We start from the raw sequence: 15,963 nt of genomic DNA, 5'->3' as shown, positions 1-15,963 counted from the left end.
TGTTCAGTCCCCTTTTTAAACAGATGAATGGGCGACTTCCCGTGGCTCCAATCGCCAGCCAAAAGGGCACCCGGACCGGTGTATTTTGTAGGGAGAACTGCTGCGCCAGAACACTGACAAAGCAGCCGCGCAGGGCAAAGCAGCTGTGCCGGCTGACACAGCTGTGCTGGCCGAAACAGCCACGCTGGCAACCCGTGGGGGTCCTCCGCCTGGGAATTTCCTAGTCTGTCGGCAATAAAAAAGCAGCATCCACTCACCCTCTGCACTTTCACTGGGAGCTGCAATCCTGAGCTGTTCCTAAATGGCCATCTTGGATTAATCCCCAGATTTTCTTTTTTTCATTGCTGATGGGCATCTAGGTTGATTTCATGTCTTTGCTATTGTGAATAGTGCTGCAATGAACATATGCATGCATGTGTCTTTACAGTAGAATGACTTCTATTTCTTTAGGTATATACCTAGTAATGGGATTGTTGGGTTGAATGGTAGTTCCATTTTAAGTTCTTTGAGAAATCTCTGGACTGCTTTCCACAGTGGCTGACATAATTTAAATTCCCAACAGCAGAGTATAAGTGTTTTCTTTTCTCCACATCAAGTTTACATTTATAAGTGTCAATTAGAAGGTAAAACAGGGCCTGCCATAGGCAGACATATTGAAGGCAGAGAGAAAAATGGCAGGGCTGACAAGACAGCCCAATCAGCGCAGGTGCTCCAGGTGCCTTAAGCAAAAGCACAGGCTCTTATCTCCTCACCAAGCCCTGAAGATGACCCTGTTTCCAAATCCAGAGCTAGGTCACAGTGACAACCTTGAGGAATCCAGACCAGGCCTAATTCTACTCAAGAGATCCAGATATCCCACACTCAGGCCTTACAAAGAAATCAAATATAGGCACACAGATAAAAGCATCCATGTTAAAAAGTGGGCACCTTAAAATACAGCTTCAGAATCTTGGTGATATCAGCCAGACTAGAGAATGAGGTTATTTTCTTATCTGTTTGTACCTTTTCTACTTTAGTGTGAAATGAAGTTGATTTTACATCTCTCAGTATCCTCTGGTTCCAGTAGCTGATCTTTAATATCTGATCTTATAAGGAAGGAACTTATATTACCCGTTACATTTTTGCCTCCATGATTCTGAATATCACTACTTTCCCCCTCTTGGCTTCACAATATTCCTTAAATTAAGAAAAAATATTTAGAAAATTGAACAGTAAAGTCTTGACAAACTGTTCTTGGAGGAGCTGTGCTCTTTTGTACTGGCCAGTTTTAAAACTCTTAATAAAAGGGGTCTTAAACTTTTAAATACAAATGGAAAAAAGGCAAAAAGAAATGAACGAAGTGGCATTCCTGGTGAAATTGGTCAGAGGATTTTCAGACTCGAAAGCGTCCTGATAGTTTTATGTGATCCAATCCAGTTCCTGAAAAATCTCTGCCAACAGGTAACAGGTCTTCGAAAGCTTTTGAAGCCAAAGGCTCCCCACCAGCCAGCCCATCTCTCACTAAGTTCTCAGCCTCATTAAGAATGAGAAACAGATACCACGGCACCAACCTGTCTATGAGAGCACAGCAAGACAAATGTAATTGCCTGAACCAGGAATATAAATCAGCAACTCTCAAATTATTCATATTTACACCCACTCCAATTTGGTTGTCTTTCCTTTATAATTTGGCCATACATTGATGTCAAGTGTATAATTTTATCTGGGCTTTATCAGTTATTGCCCAGAGCCATGATTACATGGTGCAGGGAACTTCCCCCACTGAGTGAGTCTATCTTTAGTATATTCTTGATAACCACTCTTACATACATAAAAAATCAAAAGGAAAGTCTTGGTTTTCTTAAGTGGCTCCAGAATCCCTGAATATAACATTTAGAAGTAATTTATCAACTGAAACTATCGAGCTTTTTGCCGCCACTACAATTTTTCAAAGCAAAGTGTTCTTATTCCTACTCTTTGTTATTTTTATCAAATTGCAACAGAAATTTTAGGGACTTCCATATTGACCATTCAATCAAGGACCAAGGTCTGTTTCCATCTCGCCAGTGTCTTCTTTATTGCATAAGACTGGCCTTTGAACAATTGGAACGACAGTGAGATGGATAATGGTGTGATTTCTGGAAGAACATTTTACAAACAAAATAAATGACAGCTCTCCAATCAGGGATTCAAAAGATAATTTATTAGTTTGAGAAGAGGAGTCACATACTATACCCAGTAATATGGTTATTTTTGTGCCTTTATCTTAAAAATATATTTAAACAAAAACAAAGATAATATTGAATTTTCCCATAAACTTTGCTTTCTTATTTACAGTGCTATATTGTAAATAACATTCCATTATACACAAATTAAGGACTGTGCATTACTGTATGTTCTCTTTACATATTCTTTCATAATATAGCCCATACAGCTCGAAGTTATGCAACATTTTAGCTTAGAAAAGCTAGATGAAAGAAGTACAAACTGTATCAATCAGACTATTATTTTAAAAGGTTCTGACATTAATTCTCCGCTAGGTTGTTTCACTGAAACCATTCTTTGTTAAAGAAAAATGCCCCATATAAGGGATGAGAACAACAGTTTAAGTTACCACAGGATCCACTTAAACTGGTTAACAAATAAAAACACCTTATTACTTACTACTGTTATTAAATGAAGCGCTACCACTGTCAAACATTTAAACATGTAGATTTACTCTTCAGTTCTGACACATAACATCAGTGACAGTTGGTATCTCTTGATGAAATAAAAAATGTTTCCTGCAACTTTAGGTTTTACTTGTAAACAGTTAAAGCATACATTATGTAAAGATGATTTAACCATTCCTGGTCACATAATGAGGAGTTTCTATTTCATCCAGGGAGAAGCAAACACACATACTGCACACAAACGCGCACGCGCGCGCGCACACACACACACACACACACACACACACACAGTCCCGCTCACCCGCCAAAGGCCCGTGTGTCACTAAGCGCTAACTACAGCAGCACTTGTGTCTCGAGCAGTGCACGAAGTTGCAATAGGAATTATAAAACAAGGAAGATAAAACAGCCAACTTCAATTAAAAACCCCAAAAAGCTCAGGTTCTGAAATGCCTCTCAGACACTTCACACTCAGCCTGAAGGGTCAGTTCACTGGGCTCTCCAGGCGGCACACTCCACCTTCAATTGCCACGGACTGTCCTGCCACCGCACCAGGAGGGAGTCTTGAAATGTGAGTCTGCAGAGAGAGAGACAGGAGAGCATCAGAGGGGTCAGTGGTGTCCCTTGTTACACCTGCACCCATGTCCAAAAAAGGTGGAGAAAATACCAGAGCATTAGGCCTTCACTTTGCTTCAGAGCATCCACAGACTGCACCATTGGTAAGCTTCAGTTACTGAAAGATCTTTTGGTCAAATCGCTCAGGAAATATTTACTGAGCATCTGCTACATGCCAAGCACAGCACTAGCAACTTGAGATACAGAAGTGACCAAGTTAGCCAAGGCCCCCGACCACACAGAATGTATAGTTTAGTCATATTCACAAGAGTAGCAGTTTTAATGTCAGCTATACTGAGTATATTCATTATCTGAAAACTAATAATTTATATGTTTTGTCCTCTGAACAGAGTAACTAAGGATACTTAATACGTGTTCATACCCTAAATTTATTCCTTAAAGAATTTAAGTAGCTTACAAAAATTAAGAAAATTCAATAGACTAAAGTAGGAGATGAAACGAGAAGAAAAATAAGAGCTTACAAAATAAAGATGGAAGTGGGGTTAACGCAAATCTAAGCTGAGGAGTTGGTACCTGTGCCGGAGGCAAGACTGCTGCCCTGTCTCTCAGTTTCCTAGTAGCACAGATCAGGCAGGTGATTCATGTAGCATCATCACAGGAAACCCATTGCTCCGATGAGAACAATTGTTCCTGGCACTGAGACCAAGGAGCCATTTCTCCTATAGGTCTTTGTAAAGGGGGCACTGTGTTTAGTGACTGAGTGAAGACATTAGCTTTACGACAGGGAATTTTGTAGGGCTGAGTGTTACATCACCCAAAGGAGGCTGGTGCTGGAGGCTCTGGTAGAAGACAGTAAGCACTTCACTCTATTTCACGAGGGGTCAGGATGATGTCAGTTAAGAATTCCTCTTTTTGGTGTACTGGCTTAATCCAAGGATAGATAAATGTCTGGAATTTCTAAGAGGGGCTGCATAAACTTCAGGCAATCTTCTCTGCTTGTTTCTCTAAACGAGCTTTCCCTAAGTACTGAAACATGGTGAGTCTCATTGGAAGGCAAGTAACCTTGGTCTGAAAAAGTGTAAGCCAAGATGTGTTTGAAGCTTCCTGTGGAGATCTCAATGGGGCATCAAATCATAGAAACAGTGGGAGCTGTTTAAGAAAATGTTTTATATGAGCTTATCTCCAAAGTTCTTTTTTAGAGAAGTGAGTTTAAATTTCTCTTTAGCCTAAAATAGACCACTTTCTACAACAAACCTGGACATCAGCATAAAAAATACAATGAACTGTTTTACACTGAGCAAGTGTCTAAGGATTGTGTAGACTCTAGAGTATCCTACAAGCAGAATAACTTAACAAGGTACCTTTACAATATTTAAATAGCAGCGTACTTTTATTCAAATTTGGAACTAATGTGAAATAACACATGAAAATGATACATGAAAAAGCAGCAGACATCCATTTTGGGTCATCTCCTTCCACTCCTTGTTGCATGCCCTGCTCACACATCTCTCTGTGATTTCATGTCTCTAATACCTTTTTCTGGCTCTTTCTCAAGGGAAGACCTCCTTGACCAGGCCCAACTCAGAAGCTCTTCTTCCAGCTCCTATAGCACCCATATGAGCATTTCTCAGCCAGCCTTAGTTTCAAGTTTTTAGGTTTTTGTAATTGAAAGTTGGTTGTAGGAAGAAGCTTGTGTTACGTACATCTCAGTTTCCCTGTACCTGACCATGTGTTTCACACAGAAGCACACTCTGGAAATGCTGAGTGGGTAAATGACGGAAACAGACCACTCTAGGGCTATGTTGATGTAAACATGCAGGATCTTAAGACACTCTGCTCTTTCTGTTCAAGAGATAGCCCAACTTCTCATACAGCGGTAGCTGCATCCCTGGTGAAAGTGAAGGCCAAATTTTCCACCTTCCAACTGATCGTGCTGTTAGAAAAGGGATGGAACTTTAGATTCTCAGATGCAAACAGCTCCATACCAATGGAATTTACTGGCTGTGTAGTATAATTTGCTGCTTTCTTGCTAATTCCCTGAGATGCACAGACCAATTCTTGAGGTTAACACACCTTGAAAAACTATCAACTTGTAAATTAAACTGACTATCCAAAGCCAATATTGTTAGGGCTATATCTTTCTTATAAAACCAAACACACTGGATTAACACATTTAGCTCAAAGATTTTGAAACAAGAAAATTAAAATATAGAAAGTATTTAATTACCTGATATCTTAATCACAATCTAAGTAGTAGCTGAAATTTCCTATCATTCATACTCAATGTTAAGATCGTTTTTTTTTTTTTCTTAAATTTACTTATTTTACTTTAGGTGCATACTATATCTGGCATTTCTCTCCATGTTCTCCCCACCCCCCACCGTCTCTCCCCTACCCACCCAATTGCCCCCAGTGTGTGATGCTCCTCTCCTTGAGTCCATGTGTTCTCTTGTTCAACACCCACCTATGAGTGAGAACATACGGTGTTTGGCTTTCTGTTCTTCTGTCAGTTTGCTGAGAATGAGGGTTTCCAGATTCACCCAAGTCCCTACAAAGGACACAAACTCATTGTTTTTTATGGCTGCGTAGTATTCCATGGTATATATGCACCACATTTTCTTTGTCCAGTCTATCATTGATGGGCATTTGCGTTGGTTCCAGATCTTTGCTATTGTACACAGGGCTGCAATGAACATATAGGTGCATTTGTCTTTACAGTAGAACGATTTGTAGTTCTTTGGGTATGTAATGGGATTGCTGGATCAAATGGAATTTCTGTTTCTGGAACCCTGAGAAATCACCACACTGTCTTCCACAATGGTTGAACTAATTTACACTCCCACCAACTGTGTAAGAGTGATCCTATTTCTCCACATTCCCTCCAGCATCTGCTGTCTCCAGATGTTTTAATGATTACCATTCTAACCGGTGTGAGACAGTATCTCAGTGTGGTTTTGATTTGCATTTCTCTAATAACCAGTGACGATGAGCATTTTTTCATGTTTGTTGGCCTCATATATGTCTTCTTTTGAAAAGTGTCTGTTCATATCCTTCACCCAATTTTGAATAGGGTTGTTTGTTTTTTTCTTGTATATCTGTTTTAATTCCTCGTAGATTCTGGATATTAGCACTTTGACAGATGGGTAGATTGCAAAAAATTTTTCCCATTCTGTTGGTTGCCAATTTGCTCTAATGATGGTTTCTTTTGCTGTACAGAAGCTCTGGAGTTTAACTGGATCCCATTTGTCTATCTTGGCTTTTATTGCCATTGCTTTTGGTGTTTTAGTCATGAAGTCCTTGCCTATGTCTATGTCCTGGATGGTTTTGCCTACATATTCTTCTAGTGTTTTTATAGTGTTAGGTTTTATGTTTAAATCTTTGATCCATCTGCAGTTAATTTTAGTGTAAGGTGACAGTTAGGGGTCTAGTTTCTACTTTCTACACACTGCTAGCCAGTTTTCCCAGTAGCATTTATTAAACAGGGAGTCTTTTCCCCATTGCTTGTTTTTGCCAGATTTGTCAAAGATCAGCTGGTTGCAGGTGTGTGGTGTTTCTTCTGGGGTGTCTGTTCTGTTCCATTGGTCTATGTGTCTGTTTTGGTACTAGTACCATGCTGTTTTGATTACTGTAACCTTGTAGTATAGTTTGAAGTCCGGCAGTGTGATGCCTCCAGCTTTGTTCTTTTTGCTTAGGATTGTCTTGGTTATGCAGGCTCTTTTGTGATTCCATATGAAGTTTAAAGTGGTTTTTTACAGTTCTGTGAAAGAGGTCATTGGTGGCTTGATGGGGATAGCATTGAATCTGTAGTTTACTTTGGGCAGTATGGCCATTTTCATGATACTGATTCTTCCTAACCATGAGCATGGAATGTTTCTCCATCCATTTGTGTCCTCTCTTATTTCTTTGAGTAGTTTGCAGTTCTCCTTGAAGAGGTCCTTTACATCCTTTGTTAGTTGTATTCCTAGGTATTTTATTCTCCTTGTAGCAATTGTGAATGGGAGTTCACTCTTGAATTGGCTCTCTGTTTGTCTGTTATTGGTATATAGAAATGCTTGTGATTTCTGCACATTGATTTTGTATCCTGAGACTTTGCTGAAGTTGCTTATCAGTTTCAGGAGCTTTTGGGCTCAGACGATGGGGTCTTTTAGATATACAATCATGTCATCTGCAAATAGAGACAATTTGACTTCCTTCTTTCCTATTTGAATATCCTTTATTTCTTTTTCTTGCCTGATTGCTCTGGCTAGAACTTCCAATACTGTGTTGAATAGGAGTGGTGAGAGAGGGCATCCTCATCTACTACCTGATTTCAAAGGGAATTCTTCCAGCTTTTGCCTGTTCAATATGATATTGGCTGTAGGTTTGTCATATGTAGCTTTTATCATTTTATGATACCTTCCGTCAATACCTAGTTTATTGAGTTTTTAGCATGAAGGGCTGTTGAATTTTATCGAAGACCTTCTCTGCATCTATTGAGATAATCATGTGGTTTTTGTCTTTGGTTCCGTTTATGTCATGGATTACATTTATGGATTTGCATATGTTGAACCAACCTTGCATCCCTGGGACAAAGCCTACTTGGTCATGATGGAGAAGCTTTTTTATGTGCTGTTGCAATCTGTTTGCCAGTATTTTATTGAAGATTTTTGTGTCGATGTTCATCATGGATATTGGCCTGAAGTTTTCTTTTTTAGTTGAGTCTCTGCCCGGTTTTGGTATCAGGATGCTGTTGGTCTCATAAAATGAGTTAGGGAGGATTCCCTCCTTTTGTATTGTTTGATACAGTTTCAGAAGGAATGGAACCAGCTCCTCTTTGTACATCTGGTAGAATTCAGCTGTGCACCCCTCTGGACCTGGACTTTTTTTGGTTGGTAGGCTATTGATTGCTGCCTCTACTTCAGCCCTTGTTATTGGTCTATTCTGGGTTTCAACTTCCTCCTGGTTTAGTCTTGGTAGAATACAGGTGTCTAGGAATTTATCCATTTCTTCCTGGTTTACTGGTTTATGTGAGGAGAGCTGTTTGTAGTAATCTCTGATGGTAGTTTGTATTTCTGTTGGATCAGTGGTGACATCCCTTTATCGTTTTTTAATTGAATCTATTTGATTCTTCTCTCTTTTCTATTAATCTGGCTAAGGTCCATCTATTTTGTTGATCTTTTCAAAAAACCAGCTCCTGGATTTATTGATTTTTTTTAAGGTTTTTTTTTTTGTGTTTCTGTCTCCTTCAGTTCAGCTCTGATCTTAATTATTTCTTGTCTTCTGCTAGCTTTTGAGTTTTTTTGATCTTGCTCCTGTAGCTCTTTCAATTTTTACAATAGGGTGCCAATTTTAGATCTTGCTTCTCTTCTCTGGTGGGCATTTATTGCTATAAATTTCCCTCTTGACACTGCTTTAAAGGTGTCCCAGAGATTCTGGTAAGTTGTGTCTTCATACTGCTTGGTTTTGAAGAACATCTTTATATTTCTGCCTTCATTTCATTGTTTATCCAGTTGACACTCAGAAGCAAGTTGTTCAGTCTCCAAGTGGTTGTGTGGGTTTGAGTGTGTTTCCTGATCCTGAGTTCTAGTCTGATTTCATTGTGGTCTTATAGACTGTTATGATGTCTGTTCTTTTGCATTTGCTGAGGAGTGATTTGCTTCCAATGATGTGGTCAATTTTAGAGTAGTGCAATGTGGTGCTGAGAAAAATGTATATTCTGTGGATTTGGGGTGGAGCATTCTGTATATGTCTATTAGATCCGCTAGGTCCAGCCCTGCATTCAAGTCCTGGATATCCTTGTTAATCTTCTGTCTTGTTGATCTGTCTAATATTGACAGTGGAGTGTTGAAGTCTCCCACTATTATTTTGTGGGAGTCTAAATCTCATTTTAGGTCATTATGAACTTGCTTTATGTATCTGGGTGCTCCTGTGTTGTGGACCTATATATTTAGGATAGTTAGATCTTCCTGTTGGACTGATCCTTTTACCATTATGTAATGCCCTTCTTTGTCTCTTTTGATCTTTGTTGATTTGAAGTCCATTTTATCAGAGACTTGGATTGCAACCCCTGCTTTTTTTTGTTCTCCACTTGCTTGGTAAATCTTCTTCCATTCCTTTGAGTCCACATGTGTCTTTGTATGTGAGATGGGTTTCCTGAATACAGCACACCGATGGGTTCTGACTTTTTATCCAGTTTGCCAGTCTGTGTCTTTTGATTGGGGCATTTAGGCCATTTACATTCAATGTTCATATTGTTCTGTGTAAATTTGATTCTGCCATTTTGTTACTGGCTGGTTTTCTTTCCCATTAGTTGACTCATTTTCTTCATTGCATTTTTGGTCTTTGCCAACTGGTTTGCTTTTGCAGTGCCTGGTACTTGTTCCTTTCCATGCTTAGTGTTTCTTTCAGGAGCTCCTGTAGGGCAGGTCTGGTGGAGACAAAATCTCTCAGTAATTCCTTGTCTGTAAAGGATTTTATTTCTCCTTCACTTACGAAGCTTAGTTTGGCTGGATATGAGATTCTGCGTTCAAAGTTCTTTTCTTTAAGGATGTTGAATATTGGCCCCCAGTCTCTTCTGGCTTGTAGGTTTTCTGCCAAGAGTTCTACTGTGAGTCTGATTGGCTTCCCTCTATGGGTGACCTGACCTTTCTCTCTGGCTGCCCTTAGCATTTTTCCTTCATTTCAACCCTGGTGAATCTGAAGATTATGTACCTTGAGGTTGCTCTTCTTGAGGAATATCTTTGTGGAGTTCTATGTATTTCCTGAAGTTGAAATTTGGACTGCCTTGCTAGGCTTGGTTTGAGAAGTTCTCCTGGATAATACCCTGGAACGTGTTTTCCGGCTTGAAGTCATTCTCCCCATCATATTGAGGTACCCCGATCAAGCGTAGATTAGGTCTTTTCACATAATCTCGTATTTCCTGGAGGCTTTGTTAATTTCTTTTTACTCTTGTCTTGCCTTCTCTTTTTATTTCATTGAGTTCATCTTTAATCTCTGATATCCTTTCTTCTGCTTGATTGATTCGGCTATTAAAACTTGTGTCTGCTTCACATAGTTCTCGTGCTGTGTTTTTCAACTCCATTAAATCGTTTATGTTCTTCTCTAAGCTGGTTATTCTAGTTAGCGTTTTGTCTAACCTTTTTCAAGGTTTTTGGTTTCTTTGCATTCAGTTAGAACGTGTTCCTTTAGCTAAGAAAAGTTTGTTTTTATCCACCTTCCGAAGTCTGTTTCTGTCAATTCGTCACACTCCTCGGTCAAGTTGTGATCCTGTGTTGTTGAGGAGTTTGTGATCCCTTGAAGGAGAAAGGTTGCTCTGGTCTTTGATGGTTTCATCTTTTTTGCACTGGTTTTTTCCCCATCTTTGTGGATTTACCTGGCTGTGGTGTCAGGGAGCTGCTTGATGAGGTTGCTTTTCTGCCTGTGGAGGCGCTACTGGGTTTCTAGGGACTACTTCGGGTTACTAGGGAAGCTTCCTGTGTCTTTTCTTTTATACCAGGAGATTAGGCCCGCCTCTTCCACTGACCTGTAGACTGCTGGGTTGTTAAGAACACAGTCCCATTGCTATGTAGGCTTCCTGTGTTTTTTGTTAAACCATGTAGCCCAGTCTCACCTCTCTATTGGTGGGTTGTGCCCTTCCTCCACTGGGCTGGATCATTCAGGGTTCATCTCAGACTGTGGCACTGGCTGCGCAACCCACTAGAGTCAGAGCTTCAGCCCTGTGGGGTTTGTGGGGGAGGGTAGGGACCCACTCAGTGGCACCTGGCTGTCTCTCACTTTCAGCTTCCTCTCTCTCTGGTCATGGGGTAGGGACCTGCCCGGCTGCTGCTGCTTACAGCTCCCCCTCCCTCCGGGCAGGGGGAGGGGGCAATAGCTCAGTCCGCAGGCTCTTATTCAACTCTGCGCTTGTAATTCCAGGTGGTCAACTGGCAAAAATCCCCTGTTCTGTGTATTGCTGAGGCTTTAGGGGAAGCGCTGTATCTGGACCGGAGTGCCAGAGGGGAGCTCTGACTCACTGGTCAGATGCACTTTCTGGGTGAAGGAGCACCCCTCCCCGCCTCGGTCTGCCCTCAGTGGGCTTTGCTCACCATCGGACCAGATCCATTGAAATGTACCTGGTACCTCGGTTGGAGCTAAGAGATCTCTGAATTTTTGCATCTCTCTCACTGGGTGCTGTGTGCTGGAGTTATGTCTAATTGGCCATCTTGGATCTCAAGAATTTTTAAGACTGCCTTAGAAACTGCACTTGTGTGGTTTCTAGGAAAACTGCACATGACTTAATTTTAAAAGTCCTCTTCAGAGAGAGAACATTAGAGGCATCAGCAATCTAAACAGTAGTCAAATGGCAGCCCTGAGTCTTGTACATTTGTTGTGTTATGCTGCAATAATAACATTCTGACAAATCCAACACCAGCAGGAACATGAAAAACACTAGGGTAAACTTGTTTGCATGGACATTTTCCCTCCTGGAAAGCAGGACTCTGGCCTCCTGAGACATAAATGTGTACAGCTCAATTTTATGTTAACATGTACTTTTGAAGAAACAGATACCCTTTTTTTCTACCATTTTCCCTTCTCCCATTAATTCTTATTTTTCAAATTGCTGAGTCACAGAAAACATCTAATTTTTCATGCACGAACAATGTCACATGAGCTTTTATATAATCTGGAATATTATGTATAGTTTATAGAATAAAAATCCATTTAACAACAAGTTAAGTTTCCCTTCTGTATTTATCACTACTTGGATAACATAATTATGGTACTGTGAGATTGTACTGTGAGCTGACATTACCTTACATCCTTGTCTCGTGAATTTTTGCCTGACATGATAACAGCCAGCCTCAGCTTTCTTTCTTTCTTTTTTTTTTTTTTGAGACGGAGTCTAGCTCCATTGCCCAGGCTGGAGTGCAATGGTGCAATCTTGGCTCACTGCAATGTCCACCTCCCAGGTTCAAGCGATTCTCCTGCCTCAGCCTCCCAAGTAGCAGGATTACAGGTGAGTGCCACCACACCTGGCTAATGTTTTTTTTGAATTTTTAGTAGAGACGGGGTCTCACAGTGTTAGCCAGGATGGTCTCAATCTCCTGACCTCAAGATCCGCCCACCTCGGCCTCCCAAAGTGCTGGGATTACAGGCATGAGCCACTGCGCGTAACCGGCCTCAGCTTTTTTTAGAGGCACAAATGTGATAGACCTTCAATGACTAAGTCCAGAGAGAAAGGCAAGAGAAGGGCTGGGGAAGTGTGTCTGGTTGGTTTTTATTGCCTTGTTTCTATTGTGGACTTTTAAATGTTTTTCTCTCTTAATGAGTCGAATCAGGAGGTACTGCCACTCCCTGCCCATCCTTTTCCCAGAAGTTCCCTGCTCATTGCTTTTTAAGAGCTGTCTTTCAAAAAGATGCAATTTGTGAATAAGTATCTTCTAAGCATTCTTTGTGTGCAGCATTAAACCTTGGAATGTAGTTAACTGCTCTAAAAATAGAGTTTGGTCTTCAGTCTTCATCCTGAAAGCAGATGTACTCAACTAACTGACAGTTTCACATGAACTTTCTTAATATAGCTCTGGAATAATGTATATATTTTATAGAATAAAAATCCATTAACTATAGTTGAAAAGATCTGGGTACCTACTTCCTAAGCCTGTGTGATATTGGGCAATGGAAAATGAAGACTGGGTTAGACGATCTCTAGAGCATTCTTTCAGAGTTTGGATAATCTCTGATGTTGACTTCATTTAACTTATGTATACATTGTTAATGAATCAAAAAAAAAAGTATTTACTTCTATTTTCTCATTGTCTTAAAAGTATTAAATAGGCCAGAGCAGTTTGAAGATATAATTCCCAAGTTCAACCAACCAATCAGAAATATCAACAGAATGAGAGAAGAATGCCATGTTATTCATCTTACTGTGTGTCGCTCATACCTCATTCTCCACACTGAAAACAAGAAGGCCATAAAAGATCACTAGCAAACGTGGACAAAACACAAAGATGACATTAGGGTAAATTTCATTGTTAGCACTGAAACAGGGATATATAAAGTATATAAAGGGCAAAATGTTCTATTCTCACATATAAATATCATGTCCATTTAAAATAGGATTAAAACGCTGTCTGATGAGAATAGCATGTTGTTCTAGCCTCAAGGCCACTTTGGTTCTTACTATTACCAGGCTTACTGACACCACACTTCAGTCAGAAGCAACACCAGACAAGAGTTCCCTCCTATTTTTAAGTTAAAAGCCTGTGAAGATACTCACATAAACATGGCAAGCCCCACAGTACCTATTACTCCACCACTCACATGGAGAATTATCATGAATATTCCCTCTTGCTACAGATGATAAAAGTGCTCCATTATTTAAGAAATACTTATTCTGCAAGTTATTATTGGGGAACAGAAGAATGAAATGCAAGAATCTTGCTCTGAATGCAATTATGTCTTTGAAGGATGCAGAAACTACTTCCTTGTGAAATCTTAACAATAAATCCCTATATTTGCATAATGCTTTAGTTTCCATAGCACTTTTGCATCAATGAGATCTCAAAATACCATGTCAGACAGAAAGATGTATACTATACCTATTTTTTTCAGTTTAAAAAAAAAAAAAAAACGAGACTTAGAATGGTGATGTGGTTTGCTTATGGTCAGAGAGGAAGTGGAAAAATTGATATGTGAATGAATGCCTCTGGACTCCAAATTTAGAGCTATCTTCACTCCTCCCGAAGACGTAACATGAAGGAGGATTCTAAATCTGGCTCTGTTAAGAGGCATGCCTTTAAGTGCAGGAGGCTTTTGACAAAGCAGGTTTTCAGGGTGAAACAGGGTTTGCTCAGGACAGCTACTGTCAAAATCTTACCAACAAATTTCAGGATGATTCAGGGACTTAACTTGGTTTAAGCCTTAACTCTGCTGTTGATAGATTGAATAGTTTCTGGATCGGGAAGTTACTAGCTTTCTGGGTTTCAACGTCTTTGTAGGTAAAAGTAGAAAACTTCAATTCAATTATATTCAGAGTTCTTTCTGATTCTGACATTCTATGGAGTTTTACTACTGAGGGGTTCTCTTTGGGTTTGTAAGGGGAGGCTCTGGGTCACCATTTCCTTGGTCAAGACAGCACAGTTTCCTCTTCATAGGGAACCTGGAAGGGAGGTCTCAACATCCTGATGATTTGTACTAGGTGAAACCCAAAATGTCATTTATGGTCTTCTGGTTGGTAAGCTGCCAGATAACATGAATCTTAACTATAGTTTGAAAAGAGCATCTTCTATTTAAAAAGAAATGAAAGGCTAACACTTAAACTATCATTAAGAATGAAGCTACTATCCATTTGTGTAATGGATAATTTCCTGAGAATCTCAGTTAATCTTTCAGTGAGGAATTTTGGAGGAGAAAAAATGAAAACTACCAACTTATTTGAAGAAAATTCTCTTTGTCAAAGTCTTGTGCTTCCTGACTTACTGATCTGACCCATGCCACAAAAGAACTGTTAAGGCATTAAGACCCTGATAGCAGCATTTCTCAAGCTGACTTCTTCTGGGTCCCGGGAGGTGCTTTCTCTAAGAAAAAAAAAAAAAAAAAAAAAAAAAAAAAAATCGGGGCACGCCAGGTGCAATGGCTCACACCTGCAATGCCAGGACTTTGGGAGGCCAAGGCGGGCAGATCACAAGTTCAGGAGTTTGAGACCAGCCTGACCAATATGGTGAAGCCCCATCTCTACTAAAAAATACAAAAATTAGCTGGGCATGGTGGCATGCACCTGTAGTCCCAGCTTCTAGGGAGGCTGAGGCAGGAGAATTGCTGGGACCCAGGAGGCAGAGGTTGCAGTGAGCTGAGATCGCACCACTGCACTTTAGCCTGGGTGACAGAGCAAGACTCTGCCTCAAGAAAAAGGCAGGGGCAGCGGGGAAGCATGGGCAAAAGCTGCAAATTTATTGCTCTACCTTGTTCTACTCTTCTTAGAGTGAGACAGGCACATGAGCACAGAAAGGTTCAGACATCCTCATTCAAAAGATCTGTGTGACTCTGTAAAAGTCAGTTCATCCCAAATGTCAAGGAATGCCTTAATACTAGCTGTACCTGAAACTACTACAAATAATACGTCAAACTTTCCTTTCGTTTTACTCCAAAACTTAACCTCACTTTCCTTTGCTGATTCTTCCTGATCTCCCAACCACTAAATGTTGTAGTATCCTAGGACTCAACAGACCACTTTCCTTCCACTCATTTTGAAGAAAAATGTCTGTGAAGTATTTTTGATATAAAGTAAAGCATCTGGTTGCACTGGAAATTGAGGTAAGAATAACTCTATAGATCTACCACCTCCTCCAGTCGCCACACCATTTCTTTACTTCGATTTACAGCAAAGTTCTTTGAAAGAGTTCTCTACATCTGTTACCTCAAATTCTTTCATTTTCTCTTTAAGCTGCCTATAATCAGCTTTTTGCTTTGACCTCTCCATCAAAACCCCTCTTTATCAAAGTAAGAAATAACTTCCAATGCCAAATCCAATAGTCTGTCCTCAGGTATAATTTCACAAGGCCTGGCAACAGCATCTGATAAAGTTGATCACCAGCTTCTCCTTGAAACACCTTTTCCCCTTGTTTTTTAGGACACCAGGCTCACCTGGCTCTCCTCTGACCTCTATGATTATAACTTCTCAGTCTCCCTGGCTGCTTCCCCAACTTATAACTACAAAAGTTCCCCAGGGATCTCTTCTCCTGTCTGGGTTCACTTCCTTGGTATTCTCATCCAAATGTTT

General features: G+C 40.2%; 1 protein-coding gene across 6 annotated transcripts in view; it reads right to left on the bottom strand.

Annotated features, from left to right (window-relative positions):
• Nucleotides 1–2,160: 2,160 nt before the first annotated feature.
• The window catches only part of TASP1 (taspase 1), a 249,705-nt gene continuing 235,902 nt past the window's right edge, over nt 2,161–15,963 (bottom strand). For all 6 annotated transcript variants that reach the window (XR_001821353.2, XM_017517441.2, XM_017517445.2 and 3 more), the window contains one exon: nt 2,161–3,225. Coding sequence is in view for 5 of the 6 variants with exons in the window: in XM_017517441.2 (XP_017372930.1) it covers nt 3,133–3,225 (93 nt within the window). In the remaining variant the exon portion in view is untranslated. The remainder of the gene's footprint in view (nt 3,226–15,963) is intronic.

This window comes from Cebus imitator, unplaced genomic scaffold, assembly GCF_001604975.1.
Source record: "Cebus imitator isolate Cc_AM_T3 unplaced genomic scaffold, Cebus_imitator-1.0 Scaffold632, whole genome shotgun sequence".
Taxonomy (NCBI): Eukaryota; Metazoa; Chordata; class Mammalia; order Primates; family Cebidae; genus Cebus; species Cebus imitator.
This window is presented reverse-complemented; position numbering and strand designations above follow the sequence as displayed.